The 14,257-nt window shown below is 64.1% G+C and overlaps 1 protein-coding gene across 6 annotated transcripts in view; it reads left to right on the top strand.

Moving 5' to 3' along the window:
* RAP1GAP (RAP1 GTPase activating protein) overlaps positions 1-14,257 on the top strand; it is a 121,747-nt gene that overhangs the window by 14,524 nt on the left and 92,966 nt on the right. For all 6 annotated transcript variants that reach the window (XM_075018106.1, XM_075018104.1, XM_075018105.1 and 3 more), the window contains exon 2: positions 5,286-5,321. Coding sequence is in view for 4 of the 6 variants with exons in the window: in XM_075018104.1 (XP_074874205.1) it covers positions 5,286-5,321 (36 nt within the window). In the remaining 2 variants the exon portion in view is untranslated. The remainder of the gene's footprint in view (positions 1-5,285; positions 5,322-14,257) is intronic.

Raw genomic sequence — 14,257 nt, 5'->3', positions numbered from 1 at the left:
GGAGGGACGTGGGGGAGCTGCACTTTGCCTGGGGACACTCCGGTGTGTGGGGAGGGATGTGGGGGCTGCGCTTTGCCTGGGGACGCCCTGGTGTGTGGGGAGGGATGTGGGGGGGCTGGGCTTTGCCTGGGGATGCCCCCGGTGTGTGGGGAGGGACGGGTGGGCCTGGGCTTTGCCTGGGGATGCCCCCGGTGTGTGGGGAGGGATGTGGGGGGGGCTGGGCTTTGCCTGGGGATGCCCCCGGTGTGGGGGGAGGGATGTGGGGGCTGGGCTTTGCCTGGGGACGCCCCCAGTATGGGGGGAAGTGGTGGTTGCTGGCGAGGACTGGACTGGGGGCAATGGGCATGCAGAGCCCACTGCACCCACAGCGCCAGCCAGGCCTTGATTATCTCCCTGCTTCACACACTCCCTGCAGCTCCCCCAGTGCCCCTCGGTCCTGAGCTGCAGCCTCTCCCAGCCCATACTGGACTCCCCTGACTCCGGGGCTCCTGGCTCCAGTGCAGCGAGGGGATGGGGGCTGCGCTGTGGAGGAGCGGGGGCCTGTGGGGTGCAGTGGGGGCGATCGGGGCTGTGCTGCGGAGGAGTGGGGGGCTCTGGGGTGCAGTGGGGGGATCAGGGTTGCGCTCTGGAGAAGTGGGGAGCTGTGGGGTGCAGCGGGGGGATTGGGGCTGTGCTGTGGAGGAGCGGGGGCTGTGGGGTGCAGCGGGGGGAAGGGGGCTGCTCTGTGGAGGAGCGGGGGGGCTCTGGGGCATAGCGGGAGGATCGGGGCTGTGCTGCGGAGGAGCGGGGGGCTGTGGGGCACCGCGGGGGGATCAGGGCTGCGCTGCGGAGGAGCGGGGGGCTGTGGGGCACCGCGGGGGGATCAGGGCTGCGCTGCGGAGGAGCGGGGGGCTGTGGGGCACAGCGGGGGGATCAGGGCTGCGCTGTGGAGGAGCGAGGGGCTCTGGGGCTGATTGGGGCTGTACTGTGGAGGAGCGGGGTTCTCTGGGGCACAGCAGGGGGATCGGGGCTGTGCTCTGGAGAAGTGGGGGGCTCTAGGGTGCAGCGGGGGCTATTGGGGCTGTGCTGCGGAGGAGCAGGGGCTCTGGGACACGGGGGGGATCGGGGCTGCGCTGCATAGGAGCGGGGGTCTCGGGTGCAGCGGGGGGATCGGGGCTGCACTGCATAGGAGCAGGGAGCTGTGGGGTGCAGCAGAGGGATTGGGGCTCCGCTGCGGAGGAGCGGGGGGCTCTGGGGCATAGCGGGGGGATCGGGGCTGCGCTGCGGAGGAGTGGGGGGCTCTGGGGTGCAGCGGGGGTGATTGGGGCTGCGCTGCGGAGGAGCGGGGGGCTCTGGGGTGCAGCGGGGGGATCGGGGCTGCGCTGCGGAGGAGCGGGGGGCTCTGGGGTGCAGCGGGGGGATCGGGGCTGCGCTGCGGAGGAGCGGGGGGCTCTGGGGTGCAGCGGGGGGATCGGGGCTGCGCCGCGGAGGAGTGGGGGGCTGTGGGGCGCAGCGGGGGGATCGGGGCTGCGCCGCAGAGGAGCGGGGGGCTGTGGGGTTCAGCGGGGGGATCGGGGCTGCGCCGCGGAGGAGCGGGGGGCTGTGGGGTTCAGCGGGGGGATCGGGGCTGCGCCGCGGAGGAGCGGGGGGCTCTGGGGCGCAGCGGGGGGATCGAGGCTGCGCCGTAGAGGAGCGGGGGGCTCTGGGGCGCAGCGGGGGGATCGGGGCTGCGCCGCGGAGGAGCGGGGGGCTCTGGGGCGCAGCGGGGGGATCGGGGCTGTGCCGCGGAGGAGCGGGGGGCTCTGGGGCGCAGCGGGGGGATCGGGGCTGCGCCGCGGAGGAGCGGGGGGCTCTGGGGTGCAGCGGGGGGATCGGGGCTGCGCCGCGGAGGAGCGGGGGGCTCTGGGGCGCAGCGGGGGGATCGGGGCTGCGCCGCGGAGGAGCGGGGGGCTCTGGGGCGCAGCGGGGGGATCGGGGCTGCGCCGCGGAGGAGCGGGGGGCTCTGGGGTGCAGCGGGGGGATCGGGGCTGCGCCGCGGAGGAGCGGGGGGCTCTGGGGTGCAGCGGCGGGATCGGGGCTGCGCCGCGGAGGAGCGGGGGGCTCTGGTTGAGGTCTGGCCTTGAGCCTCCGGCTGTGCCTCTCGCCCTCCTTCCCGATGCTCCCGCAGGCACCAGCCTCTCCCGGTGCCAGGCGCTCTGCCCAGGGCCCAGCCACGCTGCTCTCTGGGGAAGCGTTGCCAGCATGGCCATGGCAAGGGGCTGTGGGGCTGACCCACAGGGGACATAATTGCTCTGAGGCCAGTCACAGGGCCGCCAGCCTCTGGGTGACTCTGAGGGCCTGTGGGCTCGGAGGGACGGCAGGAGCCTGCTGGCCTCTCCCTCCGGGACGCTGGAGGCTGGCGTGGGGCCGACCCCACAGCCTCCAGCGCCCTGGGCAGAGCTTTGAGAGCGGTCGGGGCTGGGGAGCCCCACCGGATGGTCCAGTGGTTAATTACACTCGTGGGGCTGAGCGCCAGCCAGAGTCTGAGCTTCCAGGCCTGGGGTGGGGCCGAGCTGTCCCCAGGGGCCCGAGGGGCTGGCGTTCACCCCCTGTTCGGCAGCGCCGGGGCTGGGCCAGAGGCCTCATAACCTCTGTGCTCCTCCTCGAGGTACCCGGCTGCATGGCTGGGCCCCTGCTGGAGGGGGCTTGTCCCCGGTGCCCAGGGAAGGGGATGGAGCGAGGCTGGGCTGGGTGGGGGCAGCCAGGGAACTCCAGCCCCGTCCCCCCCCCCCCCCCCCGTTATTGCTCTGAGCCAGGTTCCCAGGCCACCCTGCTCCCGGCGTGGGCACGGTCCTGCCCCTCCAGGGCACCCGGCTGTGCCAGCCGTGGGCGGGCCCTGTCGCCTAGCAACTGCCGAGCACAGCTGCATGATGCCTTCCCCACCGCTGCCCCCTCCCGCCCTCAGCCCCGGGCGCTGGGATCGCACGGGGGCGTGGCGGGCGAGGTTCAGAGCCTCGTGCCCCAGTGCTAATTACATGGGCCTGGTGCACGCCGAGTCGTGCGTTCGCAAGACCTGCGGAGCAGCTCCCAGCGGCTGGGGATGACCCCGGCTGGCAGGGAACACCTCTGTCCCCGAGCAGAGGGGGGAGCCCAGCCGGGTTTGAATTACAGGCAGCAGTTAGCTGGGGGAGGCTGGAGAGGCCCAAAGGCCGGCCAGGCCTGAGCCGGGGCTCCAGGTGTGGGGTTGGGTTCCCTCTGGGGATCTGCCCCCGCTGACGAATCTGCACCGCACTGTATCCGTGTCGCCTAATGACTCTCTCCCCCCCGCGCAGCGAGAGTCACTTCTGGCTGTGGGTGGAGGGCAGAGCTCGGGGACCCCTGGGCCCCGTTATGCAGCCTGGTTTTCTGACCGTGCGTCCCCGGCACTCGCCGGCCTGGGGTACGGACACGGGTCCATGGGCTGAGCTCAGCAGAGCTGGGAACGAGCCCAGCTTGGGATGGCTGATGCCTCTGCCCCCTCCAGCTGGGCTGGGCTGTGGGGGGTTGCTTTTCACTGCCAGAGCTGAGGCACCCTGCACGAGAGGAAAGCTGGTCCCCATCCCCTCCCGTTTACCCGCACTGAGCTGGTTAAATGGCAACGGCTCCTCCCCAGCTGGGCTCAGGACGGCCAGCGCCTGCCTGTAGCTCTGCAGCCCTGGATAGTTCTGTGTCAGGCGCTCACAGGCCCTGCACCCGCCCAGCCCTTGTGTGAGTCGGGTCAGTGGTGTGGCATTGGTCGCGGCGCCGCGCAGGGAAACCCTGCGCCGTTCAGAGGTTCAATGCACCGATGAGCCGGGCTTTGCCCCTCCAGGGCAGTGATTTAGTTGCACCCGTGCAGCTTGTCTCACACAGACCCGGCTGGAGCTTCTGCCCCAAGGAGGGGGAGCTGGGCCCCTTCCCGCAGGCTGGGAGACAAAACACAGTGCTGGAATTTGACCTTCCCCTCCAGCGTTCAGCCCCCAGAGCCCAGCCGGAGAGCCTGGGAGCGAGACTGCCCAAGACCAAGCTGTCCAGCTATGGCCTCAGCACAGGGAGATGCAGGGGCTGGAGAGGTGCGAGCCGGGGGCTGGCTCGTCAGCTGCTGGGAACTGGTGTAAAGCCAGCGGCAGTGATGGCTCCAGCTCCGGTGGAGGCTCAGTGCTGATTTCACCACCTGCTGTGTTAACGCCTCCTTGTTTAAGAAAGGCCTAGACCAGGCTGGCTGGGGGCCATTCCAACCCTCTCCGCATTCTGCATGAGTGGATGGATTTGCCTCTGGGCTTTGGCTCAGCACGTCGCTTCCCTGCGGGGTTTTGCAGCAGGCTGGCTGCTGTGCCTTACACCAGAGGTGGCTGCATTTCGGGCAGTGGTGGGGGTTGGGGCATGGGTCCCGTGCCTGCCCCCCCATCTGGAGATGAGGTTGCGGCTCGGGGGAGCAGCGTTGGTGGTGTGTTTCCGAGCAGGAGCTCGGTTAAAGCAGAGCAGGGGTGTGTCGGAAGCCTCCTGGCACCGGAGCTGGTCAGACAGGTTGCTCTGAGGACGGGCTGGTTTTTGTTGGTGTTCACATAGCCCTGACACAATGGGGGCCTGTTACTGTGGCCTCTCTGTGCCCCCAGTGCATCTAGCCATAGTGCCAGGCTCTCTGGATTGAACGAGACCGAGCCAGGACACACCCCTCTTGCTGGCATCACTCTGCCCAGCCCCAGCCCCAGCCCCTGGTGCTGCTCTCAGGGTGTTGGGAGCAGGACCCAGCGGGGGGTGAATGGTGACGACCAGCGGCACTGATGGCCAGCCCCACACCCCAGCTGCGATTGGTGGGGTCCAATCCTGGGAGTGCTCATTGGGCTCTGGGCGGGACGTGGGGTTGGCCTGGATGGGTCCCAGCACCTGCCCCTGTGGGGTCACCAGGGGAATGCTGCCCTGAGTGCCCCACCGCCAGGGCCTGGGACCTGCCAGCTTGGCTGAGCGGCCCTGCGGTTTGACCCCTCCAGCCCCTGGCCCAGCTGTCAACAGACCTGGCCTAGGTCACGCCTCTCCCTGCCAGGGCCTCGCTGCCCCCAGAGCCTCTCCCATGTGGCTCTCTGGCCCTGGAGGATCTGTGTCCCAGGTGTGGCCAGCGCTGACCTGCATGGCCAGCCCTGGCTGCCAGTCCCCCCACGCAAGCGAGAGTGCTGCCCTGCCCGGAGCAGTCTGTTCCCGCTGGTCTCCGGACATGGCTCGCTCCTGGCAGCCCAGCGATGGGCTTGGGGGAGGGCGCCCTGCAGGCTGGAGGGCCCCCATGTGACTGGTCTCTCCATCTTGCTTTTCAGGGTGGACAAGTCTTTCGTCTATCCTAGAAGCCTCCGGTGAGTAGGCGCTGGGTCTCGTGGGCCTCGCTGTGACCGGGCAGCCAGCGGGAGTGGGGATGCGCTGGGCGTGTGGTAACTCACAGGGTGCTGCTGGAGCCCCCACTTGGAAAGGCAGAGGACTGTTAGCGGGAGGCCTGGCCCAGCCAGTGGGGCGGCTCAGAGCCAGGCATGGGGAGAGCCAGGTGCCGTGGGGCACAGGGGGGACTGGCCTGGCTTGGAACCTGCCTGCTGAGATCACAGCCCCTTGGCTGCACTGTGACTAGCAGGGCTGGGCCCGAAGCCGGCCTGGGCCTTTGGCTGCAGTAGAGCGGATGCCAGGCCGAGGCTGGGGGCTTGGGGTTATGCCAGCTCTGCCCATGCCCCTTACTCCCCACCCCCAGCCTGTCCCCAGCCTTGGGCTCCCTCGTAGCAGGACTCGGCTGGCCTGAGTGACCCACCCTGGCCGCTTGTTGGGCCCAGAGCCCAGCATTGCATCAGCCCCAGGGGGCCTGGGTCAGCGCTGGAGCATGGGTGTCTCTGAACACTGGGGAGCCACGGGGCAACCACTCTGGGGCTTTAGCCCCGCGGCACCTGCGGGAGATATTCGCTCTCCCATTGGTGACTGTCTCCCGTGTCAAAATGGAAGCTGCAGAGCCTGACCTGCAGGGCCGCCTGCTGCCCACTCCAAGGGGAGGCTGGGTCGCCCTGTGCCCGGCCCTAGCTATGACCTGGGAAATCCCCAGCCTTCCTGTGTGACCTTGGGCCTGTCTCTTAGCCTCTCTGCCGTGTGTGCCTGGGAGCAATGGCCATGGCCCGCTCGCTGGGGTGAGGTGGCAGCAGTTGACGAAGCTCATGGGCGCCACAGCCTCAAGGCTGGATAAGCACCTGCATGAGGAGCAGATCCTCCCCCGGTGCTGTCCACTCCTGTGGCCCCGGATGCACTCTGGTTTTGCCTTCACCGGGTGCTGTGCTGTGCTGTGCTGTGCTGTGCGAGATCCCTCCTGCCCTAGGCTGGTCTACAGAGACTCGGTGTGTCTGTGTGCGCAGCATCCACCAGGGGATGGTCCCTGAGGGCAGGCCTGTAGGAAGTGGCCCAGCTGCCTGATACCTTGGCTAGGTGGGGCTGTCTGAACAAAGCCAGGGTTGTGGCCGCAGAGGGCCAAGGGACCAGTGGTGGGGATTGGGGGTTGGTCTCGGCTGGGTCAGATGAGGACAGCAGACTGGGAGCAGGAGAGGAGGGTTCAGGACCCATGAGCCCTACCCCACGAGAGGAATAAGGCTGCCCGCCCTGGCTCCTGTGCTACGCTGGGCCTGAGAAGCAATAAAAGTCACGTCTGGCTGCAGCTGGGGGTGCAGGGTCAGGGGGCGCCCTGACACTCCATCACACCCTTCCAGCCCCCACCACAGCATCAGCTGGGTCTGTGGCTCTCCAGAAGGAAGAGCGGAGCTGGGTCAGGGCACTGGGCTCCTGAACTGAGCACTGTGAAGGGGTGGAGCCTGGCAGGAAGGTGGGTGTTTCCTGCCACCATTTTCCAGCTCGGGGAGACAAGTTGTGCAGAGGGACACGAGGAAGGCCTGGCTTTGTGTGCTGTCAGTGAGTCACCAGGACCCGATGGGGTCACCCAAGGAACTGATGTGTGAAATTGCATAACTGCTGTGGATAGTTTAAATCAGCTCTGTACCACGTGACTGGAGGATAGCTAATGTGACGCCAGTTTTGAAAAAGGGCTCTAGAGGAGATCCTGATAGTTACAGGCTTGTAAGTCTGATCTCTGTACCAGGCAAACTGGTTGGAACTACCACAGAATACTAGAACTGCAAGGAACCTTGAGAGGTCTGGTCCTCATGGTAGGTCCAAGCACCCTCTAGACTATCCCCAGCAGATGTTTGTCTCATCTGCTCGTGAAGCTCTCCAGGACTTTATTGCAGTCCTTGTCCTTCTCCATGAGGGTTCCCAAGTTTTTCCTGGTGTCCAACCTAAACCTAAACTTGACTGTAGTGAAGAGCAGGCTGGTAAGCCAACCTCAGTACCAGCCAGACTAGCTGCAACTTGAGTGAAGAACAGACACACACAACTTGCTGGGGAAGAGTCAAGGTGGTTTCTGTGGTGGGACATCCTGCCTCACCAATCTACTAGAATGTTTCGCGGGGGTCAGAGGGTGTGTGGACAAGGGGGATCCAGTGGGTGTAGTGTACTTAGATTTCCAGAAAGCCTGTAGATACACATCTCCTAGAGCTGGAAGGGACCTCGGGAGGTCATCTAGTCCAGTCCCCTGCCCTCTTGGCAGGACCAAGCACCATCCCTGACATCTATATGCCCCAATCCCTGTCCCTAAATGGCCTCCTCAAGGATTGAGCTCACAGCCCTGGGTTTAGTAGGCCAATGCTCAAGCCACTGAGCTACCCCCCACCCCCCTGTGACAAGGTTCCTCACCAAAGCCTCTTAAGCAGCTGTCAGGGAGAAGGGGCCTGTCCTCTCCTGCTTAAAAGGCAGAAGCCGAAGGGTAGGAATAAATGGTCTGTTTTCAGAGCAGAGGGGGGCATCTAGTGCCGACCCCAGTGCCCTGCCCTGGGAGCCGGCTCTTCAGCACATTCAGAACAGCCCGCGGAAGGGCTCGTTGGCCAGGTGGCCAAAGTTGCAGATGATACAACTACAATACAATTCAAGGTCATTAAGTGGGAAGCAGATGGCGAAGAGCTACAATGAGGCCCCGCAGAACTGGGTGTCTGGGCAACAAAATGACAAAAGAAAGTGAATATTGATAAATGCAAAGTAACGAACATTGGAAACCCTCGTCCCAGCAATGCCTGGCACGTGACAGGTCACATGAAAGTAGCGGTTACCACGCACGAGAGATCTCAGTCTCTGCAGAGTTCTCCCTAGACAGCCACTGCGTGCATCAGGCTGAACAGCCACTCCAGAGCTGGGCAAAATGCAAGTGTGGGCTGGATCTGGCCTGCCACACGGCTGGATCAGGCCCACATGCACAGCGGGAACCTCTGCTGGGCTCCCTGCCGGCCCCACCACTGCAGGCGGTTCTGAGCAGCCCGGTGGGGGGCCCATTTGTCTGCACAGCTGCAAGCCAAGAGGGAGGAGGGAGAGGCTTTGAGTGACGCCCCAGCAACCAGCAAAATCTTGCAGCTCCCATTGGCCAGAAACCGCCTGCTGGAAGAGCAAAGCGCTGAGTGCAGCTGGCTTCCTCCGCGCCGATGCTCAGGCACACAGGGCCCTGCGGCAGCTGCTCTGGGTGGCCTGTGATGGCAGGGCAGGGAGCCTGCTGGGCTGCTCGCCAGGAGTCACCCAGGGAAGTGGTTCCCAGTCCAAGCCTGCCTCCAGCACCCCAGCCCTCCTTCTCCCCACTCCTGTTCCCCTACCCCATATAATCCAAACCCCCTGTCTCCCCCACCAGACCCCCTCACCCCAATCCCCCCCCCCGCATCCCCTCCTGCACCTCAGCCCCCTGCCCCAGGTCACAACCCCCAGCACCTAGGCTCCCTCCCAGACCCCGTATCCCTTTCTGCACCCCCGTTCCTTACCCCCAAACTCCCTTCTGCCCACAACCTTCCTCCCAGACCCCACATTCCCTCCTGCACCCCAATACCTTACCCCAAACTCTTCTGTGCCCAGCCTCCCTCCCACAACCTGCATCCCCTCCTGCACCCCAATCATAAGAACAGCCACACTGTGTCAGACCAAAGGTCCATCCAGCTCAGTGTCCTGTCTGCTGACAGTGGCCAGTGCCAGGTGTCTCACAGGGAGGGGACTAAACAGGTATCAATCAAGCAATCTCTCTCCTGCCATCCATCTCCAGCCTCTGACAAACGGGCCAGGGGCACCATTCCTTACCCAGCCTGGCTAACAGCCATTCATGGACCTAACCTCTGTCAATTGATCTAGCGCTTTTAAACCCTGTTATTGCCCTCGCCTTCACCACCTCCTCCGGCAAGGAGTTCCACAGGCTGGCTGTGTGCTGTGTGAAGAGCTTCCTCTTCTTTGTTTTAAACCTGCTGCCCATTAATTGCATTTGGTGCCCTCTAGTTCTGATATTATGGGCACAAGTAAATGATTTTCCCTGTTCACGCGTGTTCCCCTACACCATATAATCCCTTGCTGATAATCCAAACCCTCTGTCCCCCACCCAGACCCCCTCCACTGCTGCAGCCGCTCCTGTACTTCCCTTCTGCTCCATCTCCTGCACCCCAGTCCCTGACCCCCCCAGCTCCCTTCTGTGCCCAGCCTCCTCCCAGGTCCTGCACCTCCTCCATTCGTGTCATGGAAGAGTGCAGGCCTTGACCACCTCCCATAAGTCTGGAATGTCCCCTCCCGCCACATCAGAAATTACTGCCCCCCCCCACCGAGTCTAACTGAACGTTGGGAAATCGTTAGGAAAGGGAAAGGACAGAAAACGCCCTATTATCGTGTGTAAGTCCGTGGTACACCTGTGTGTGTCACAGGCGGAGCAGCTCCCACCAGCCGGGGATGACCCCAGCTGCCTGTAACCTAAGCTGGCTGGTAACTCCTCTGTCCCTGAGAGAAGAGTGGGAAGGAGCCCAGCTGGGTTTGAGTTAGAGGTGGCTGTTAGGGTCGGGGAGGCAGGCCAGCCCAGGACAGGGGCTCCAGGCCTGGTGTTCCCTTGGGGGGGTCTCCTCCCTCCAGTAAGGGTCAGACAGACCCTTCTGGTCACTGTGCTGCCAAGTCTGCACCATGCTGCGTCTCTGTCGCCTCATAAACCTTCTCCCCCCCCAGGGAATGAGTCAGTCGCTCAGTGCAGAGCGTGGGGTGCAGAGTGGGGGGACCCCTGAACCCCATCACATCTGGCAGTAGCAGTGGGACCTACTGCACCCAGTGGAAGGATCACCCGGTGGTAAGTGACTGGGGTGCAGGCGGAAGGGCGGCTGGTGAGGTCCAGGCATGCGGGTGCGGTCCCCAGAGGCGGAGGGGCCTGCAGCTGAGCCCCCGGGCGAAGTGACCCACAAGGAGGCTGGCACATTGAAGGGCCCTCCACGAACAGTGGCAATGGCGTGTTATCGGCTTCTTAAAATGGACGTTGTCCGGTTATGCTGGGACAGAGGCTCCCTCGCAGCAAACCCACCACAGCCCAGCTCATCGCCCAGCTGGAAGAGAACAATCATCCCTGGAGCTGGGGCCAGACCCCATGGGGAGGCGCCAGACAGGCCCTGGGGAGACTGCAGGCCCCGGCCTAGCTGAGGCTCAAGAGCAGCCGGATAAACCCCAGGTCTGCTGAAATCCACATGGCCACGCACAGCTCCTCCCTGCTCAGCACCTCCTCCGTGGAGTCAAAGCATCTGGAATTTGATCTGAGCCTAAGGGGGTTGCAGGACTGCAAACAGGAATGCCAAGACCGGGGGAAAATCCATCAGGAGAGAGACAGACAGTGGCAGCATGAGCAGACCACGGCGGGGCTGAGAAGCCGAGAGGCCCGGCTGTGGTGAGTGGAGAGGGGCCCTGCAGGCCTAGGACTGACAGTCACTTGGAGAGGATCGTGCAAGCGCGTGGGGGACCTGGATGGGTTTCTCACCTCCTGCGAGCGAGCCTGGAGGGTGCACCAGGCCCACCTTCCCAAGGCTTTAGCAGCGCATCCCGTTGCTGGAGCAGAAGGCTGCAGGGGTGCTCAGCCAGCTGGAGACTACGAACAGGTCAAACAGGTCCTGCTGCGTAGCTTCACGCCGACCCCTGAGATGTGCAGGACGATGACCCAGGAGGCGCAGAGGGGGCCGGAGGAGACCTACGTAGACCTGGTCTGCCGCCTGCCACAGTACTGCCGCGGGTGGGTGCTGAGCTAGTGGGCCCAGACCGCATGGTGCCCAACACCCAGCTTGCCCTGAGGGGCATCGCGGGGACCTACTTCAAGGTGCCTGTAGCCTGGGTGCATCTGAAATGGGGCGCTAAGGAGGGCCCCGAGGAAGTGGGGGCGCTCCAGCACTTGCCTACAGAGGTGCTGATGGGTGGGTGACCTAGAGGAGTGGTCAGAAGGACCCCACAGTGCTCTGGTCACTACCCATAGCCAGAGCCAGCGAGGAGTTAGTGACCCTGACCCCGGGGGAGGGCACGTGCTGGGCGCGTAGGGTCCTGACCCGACATGAATGGAGCTCAGCAGGGCTGGGAAACAGGTCCCTGTCCCGTCCTCAGCAGCTGAATTCCAGGGTGAGGTGCAGTCAGACCCCTCCTTACAGATGCTGAGGGACCAGGCTGGCCCTGGTGTAGCTCAGCCCCTGGGAGGAGCCTGTCAGGAGAGATGCCTCTGGGAGAGGCAGTCTCGTAGCTGGAATGGCTTCCCCCAGGGAAGGTAGGATGATGGGATGCGGGGAGGGGAGAGGTCCAGCAGCAGCTGGTGATTCCCCAGAGGTATCGCCCCAGGTTGCTGTGCCTGGCCAATGCCGTCCCGCTGTTGGGGCACCAGAGAACACTGTGCACCCGGCTGAGGCTGCTTCGGACCTTTTATTGGCCGGGAATATTTGCGGCCATGCAGCCGTGCTGGGGCGGTGACTCCTGGCAGAGTAGGGGGAAAGCCTGAGACTGGGGGAAAGCTGCCATGAGGTGCCTGCCCATTATAGAGAAGTCTGTGCAGAAGGTAGCTGTAGATATAATGGGGTCTATTGGCAAAGTGACCTGAACGGGGAAGAAATACATCCTGATGGTGGTGGATTTCACTACCTGCTACCCTGAGGCCATGGCTGTGTCCTCTACCCATGCAGACACGGTGGCGGACACTCTGCTGGCCATTTCCTGCAGGGTGCGGTTCCCCAAGAAGGTCCTTGCTGACCAGGGGACCAACTTCGTGTCTGCCCTGCTCCAGTGCTTGTGGGGGAAGCCTGGGATTCGGCTCCCCTGGGCCTCGGGGTGTCACTCCCGGCCAGGTGGGCCAGTGGGAAGGTTCCAGGGGACACTGAGGCACATGCTGGAGGCCTTTGTGCACTGGCACCTGCAGGACTGGGAGGAGCACTTGTGGCACCTGCTGTTTGCACCCAGGAGGTGCCCCAAGGGCCGCTGGGTTCCCCCTGACTGAGCCGTGGTGCCGAAGGGGGAGGGGACCCCGGGTGTGCTGAGAGAGTTGTGGGGGGAGGCTCCCCCGGATGGAGAGTCGGGATGAGGATGTCCTGGCGTGCCGGGAAAGGCTCGCGGAGCGCATGGGCCTGGCCAGGGGCAGAGCCCGGGGGGGAGGAGGGGCTGGTATGACTGCAGAGAGGGGGGCACAACGGCTGCACAGGATACCGCCACAGCAGGCCCAAGCAAAGGGGAGCGTCGATGTCACAGTCGATGCTTCACCCGGCGGGGGGCCCAAACCTCCCCGGGTCATGGGCTGAGTGACCGCTCTCAGCCTGCTCTGGTAGGGTGGATGTGTGTGAGCGACAGGCTGAGCAGCTCTCAGGGTCTGGGGATGACCCCGGCTGTCTGTCACCTGGGCTGGCAGGTAACACCTCTGTCCCCCATGTCAGGGAGGGGGAGCCGGCTGGTTTGAATGAGAGGCAGCAGGTGGTGTGGGGGGAGGCAGGAGCGGGGAGGGGAGCAAAGGCAGGCCAGGCCGAGCCAGGAACTCAAGGCCTGAGGTTCCCTTGCGGGGGATCTGTTCCCCCAACACGGGTCGGACTGCGCTGTGCGTGGGTCTGGTCTCTGTGCTGTGCTGTGCTGTGCTGCAGCTCTGTCACCTAATAAACCTGCTCTTCCGCCTGCTGCCGATGGGGTGCAGAGCTTGGGGACCCTGATCCCCGATACAAGCTGCAGCTCCAGAGAGGTACATTAGACTAGCAAAGGTTCTGAAAGGGCACTGGCCACAAGCGAGTTGTGGGATGGTTTTCAGTGGGGAAAGTTTAATAGGACCACGACTTTTCAGAGTGGAAGAGAGCCTGGTAAGGAGGCGCTGGTGGAGCTGGGTCAGTAGGGAAGTGGTATTTGACCTGTCTCCTAACACAAGCACGAAGGGATGGGTAGATAGAATGAGGTGGCAGCAGGTTTAAATGAGAGGAGGGGAACTATTTTCCCACACCAGGCCCAGCCGAGCTGTGGACCTCCTCCAAAGGGTGCTGGGAAGGCCCAGACTGCAACAGGATTGAAAAAGGCACTAGATAAGTTTGCGGAGGGTAAGTCCACTGGTGGCAGTGGCCAGGCAGGCAGGGATGGCGTCCCAGCCTGTTTGCCAGAAGCCGGGAATGGATGACACGGGCTGGATCACTTGGTGTTTCCCTGGTCTGTTTGTTCCCCCAGGGCACCTGGCAGTGGGTACAGGCAGAAGCCCGGCTACTGGGGTAAATGGACCTTTGGCCCTACAGTGAGCTCTTGCACTGAGGATGGGCCTAGTGACCTGCATCCCAGGCTCTCTCGCCAACTACCATACCAGGCCGCTCCTTTCTGAAGAGCATCTGCCCTGACTGGGGTGGGTGGCTGGTGTGAGTTACGCCGTCTGTGGGGAGAGATCAACCCAGGGACTCAGCTGGCCAAGGCTCAGATGCCTGGACGGTGCGGTGGGGATGAAGAATTGTGCAGAGCCTGAAGGTCTATTTCCTGTTCTGACCCTGACCTATTATGGGCAAAGTCCCTCCCGTGCCTCAGTTTCCCCATTCACTATGGCAATGGTGTGGTGTGCACAGGCGTGGGGAGGGGCACTGTAGTTTTCCAGCTAGGCCAGAGGTGTGAGCTTGGATTCTGACAGGCCTGGGGATGGGAGAGGGGTGCACTGGGCGCTGCTCTCTGGTGCCCCTTCCGGTGGGGGCTGAGGGACCCCAGAGCCAGGACAATGGGGCACATCCAGCAGGGCTGGGGCACCGATGTGCTCTGGGGCCACACGGGGCAGGTGTTTGTTCAGGAATCGCTAGGGGCTGAGCCCCAGCCATGGATGTCAGCTTGGGGGCAGGCCGTGGTAGCCCGGGGGACAAAGTGCAGCCGGACCCCGGACCCCTCCTCCCGCTGCCCGGCCAGTGCACCCGTGCCGCGCAGG

Source organism: Carettochelys insculpta, chromosome 23 (genome assembly GCF_033958435.1).
Source record: "Carettochelys insculpta isolate YL-2023 chromosome 23, ASM3395843v1, whole genome shotgun sequence".
NCBI lineage: Eukaryota > Metazoa > Chordata > Testudines > Carettochelyidae > Carettochelys > Carettochelys insculpta.
This window is presented reverse-complemented; position numbering and strand designations above follow the sequence as displayed.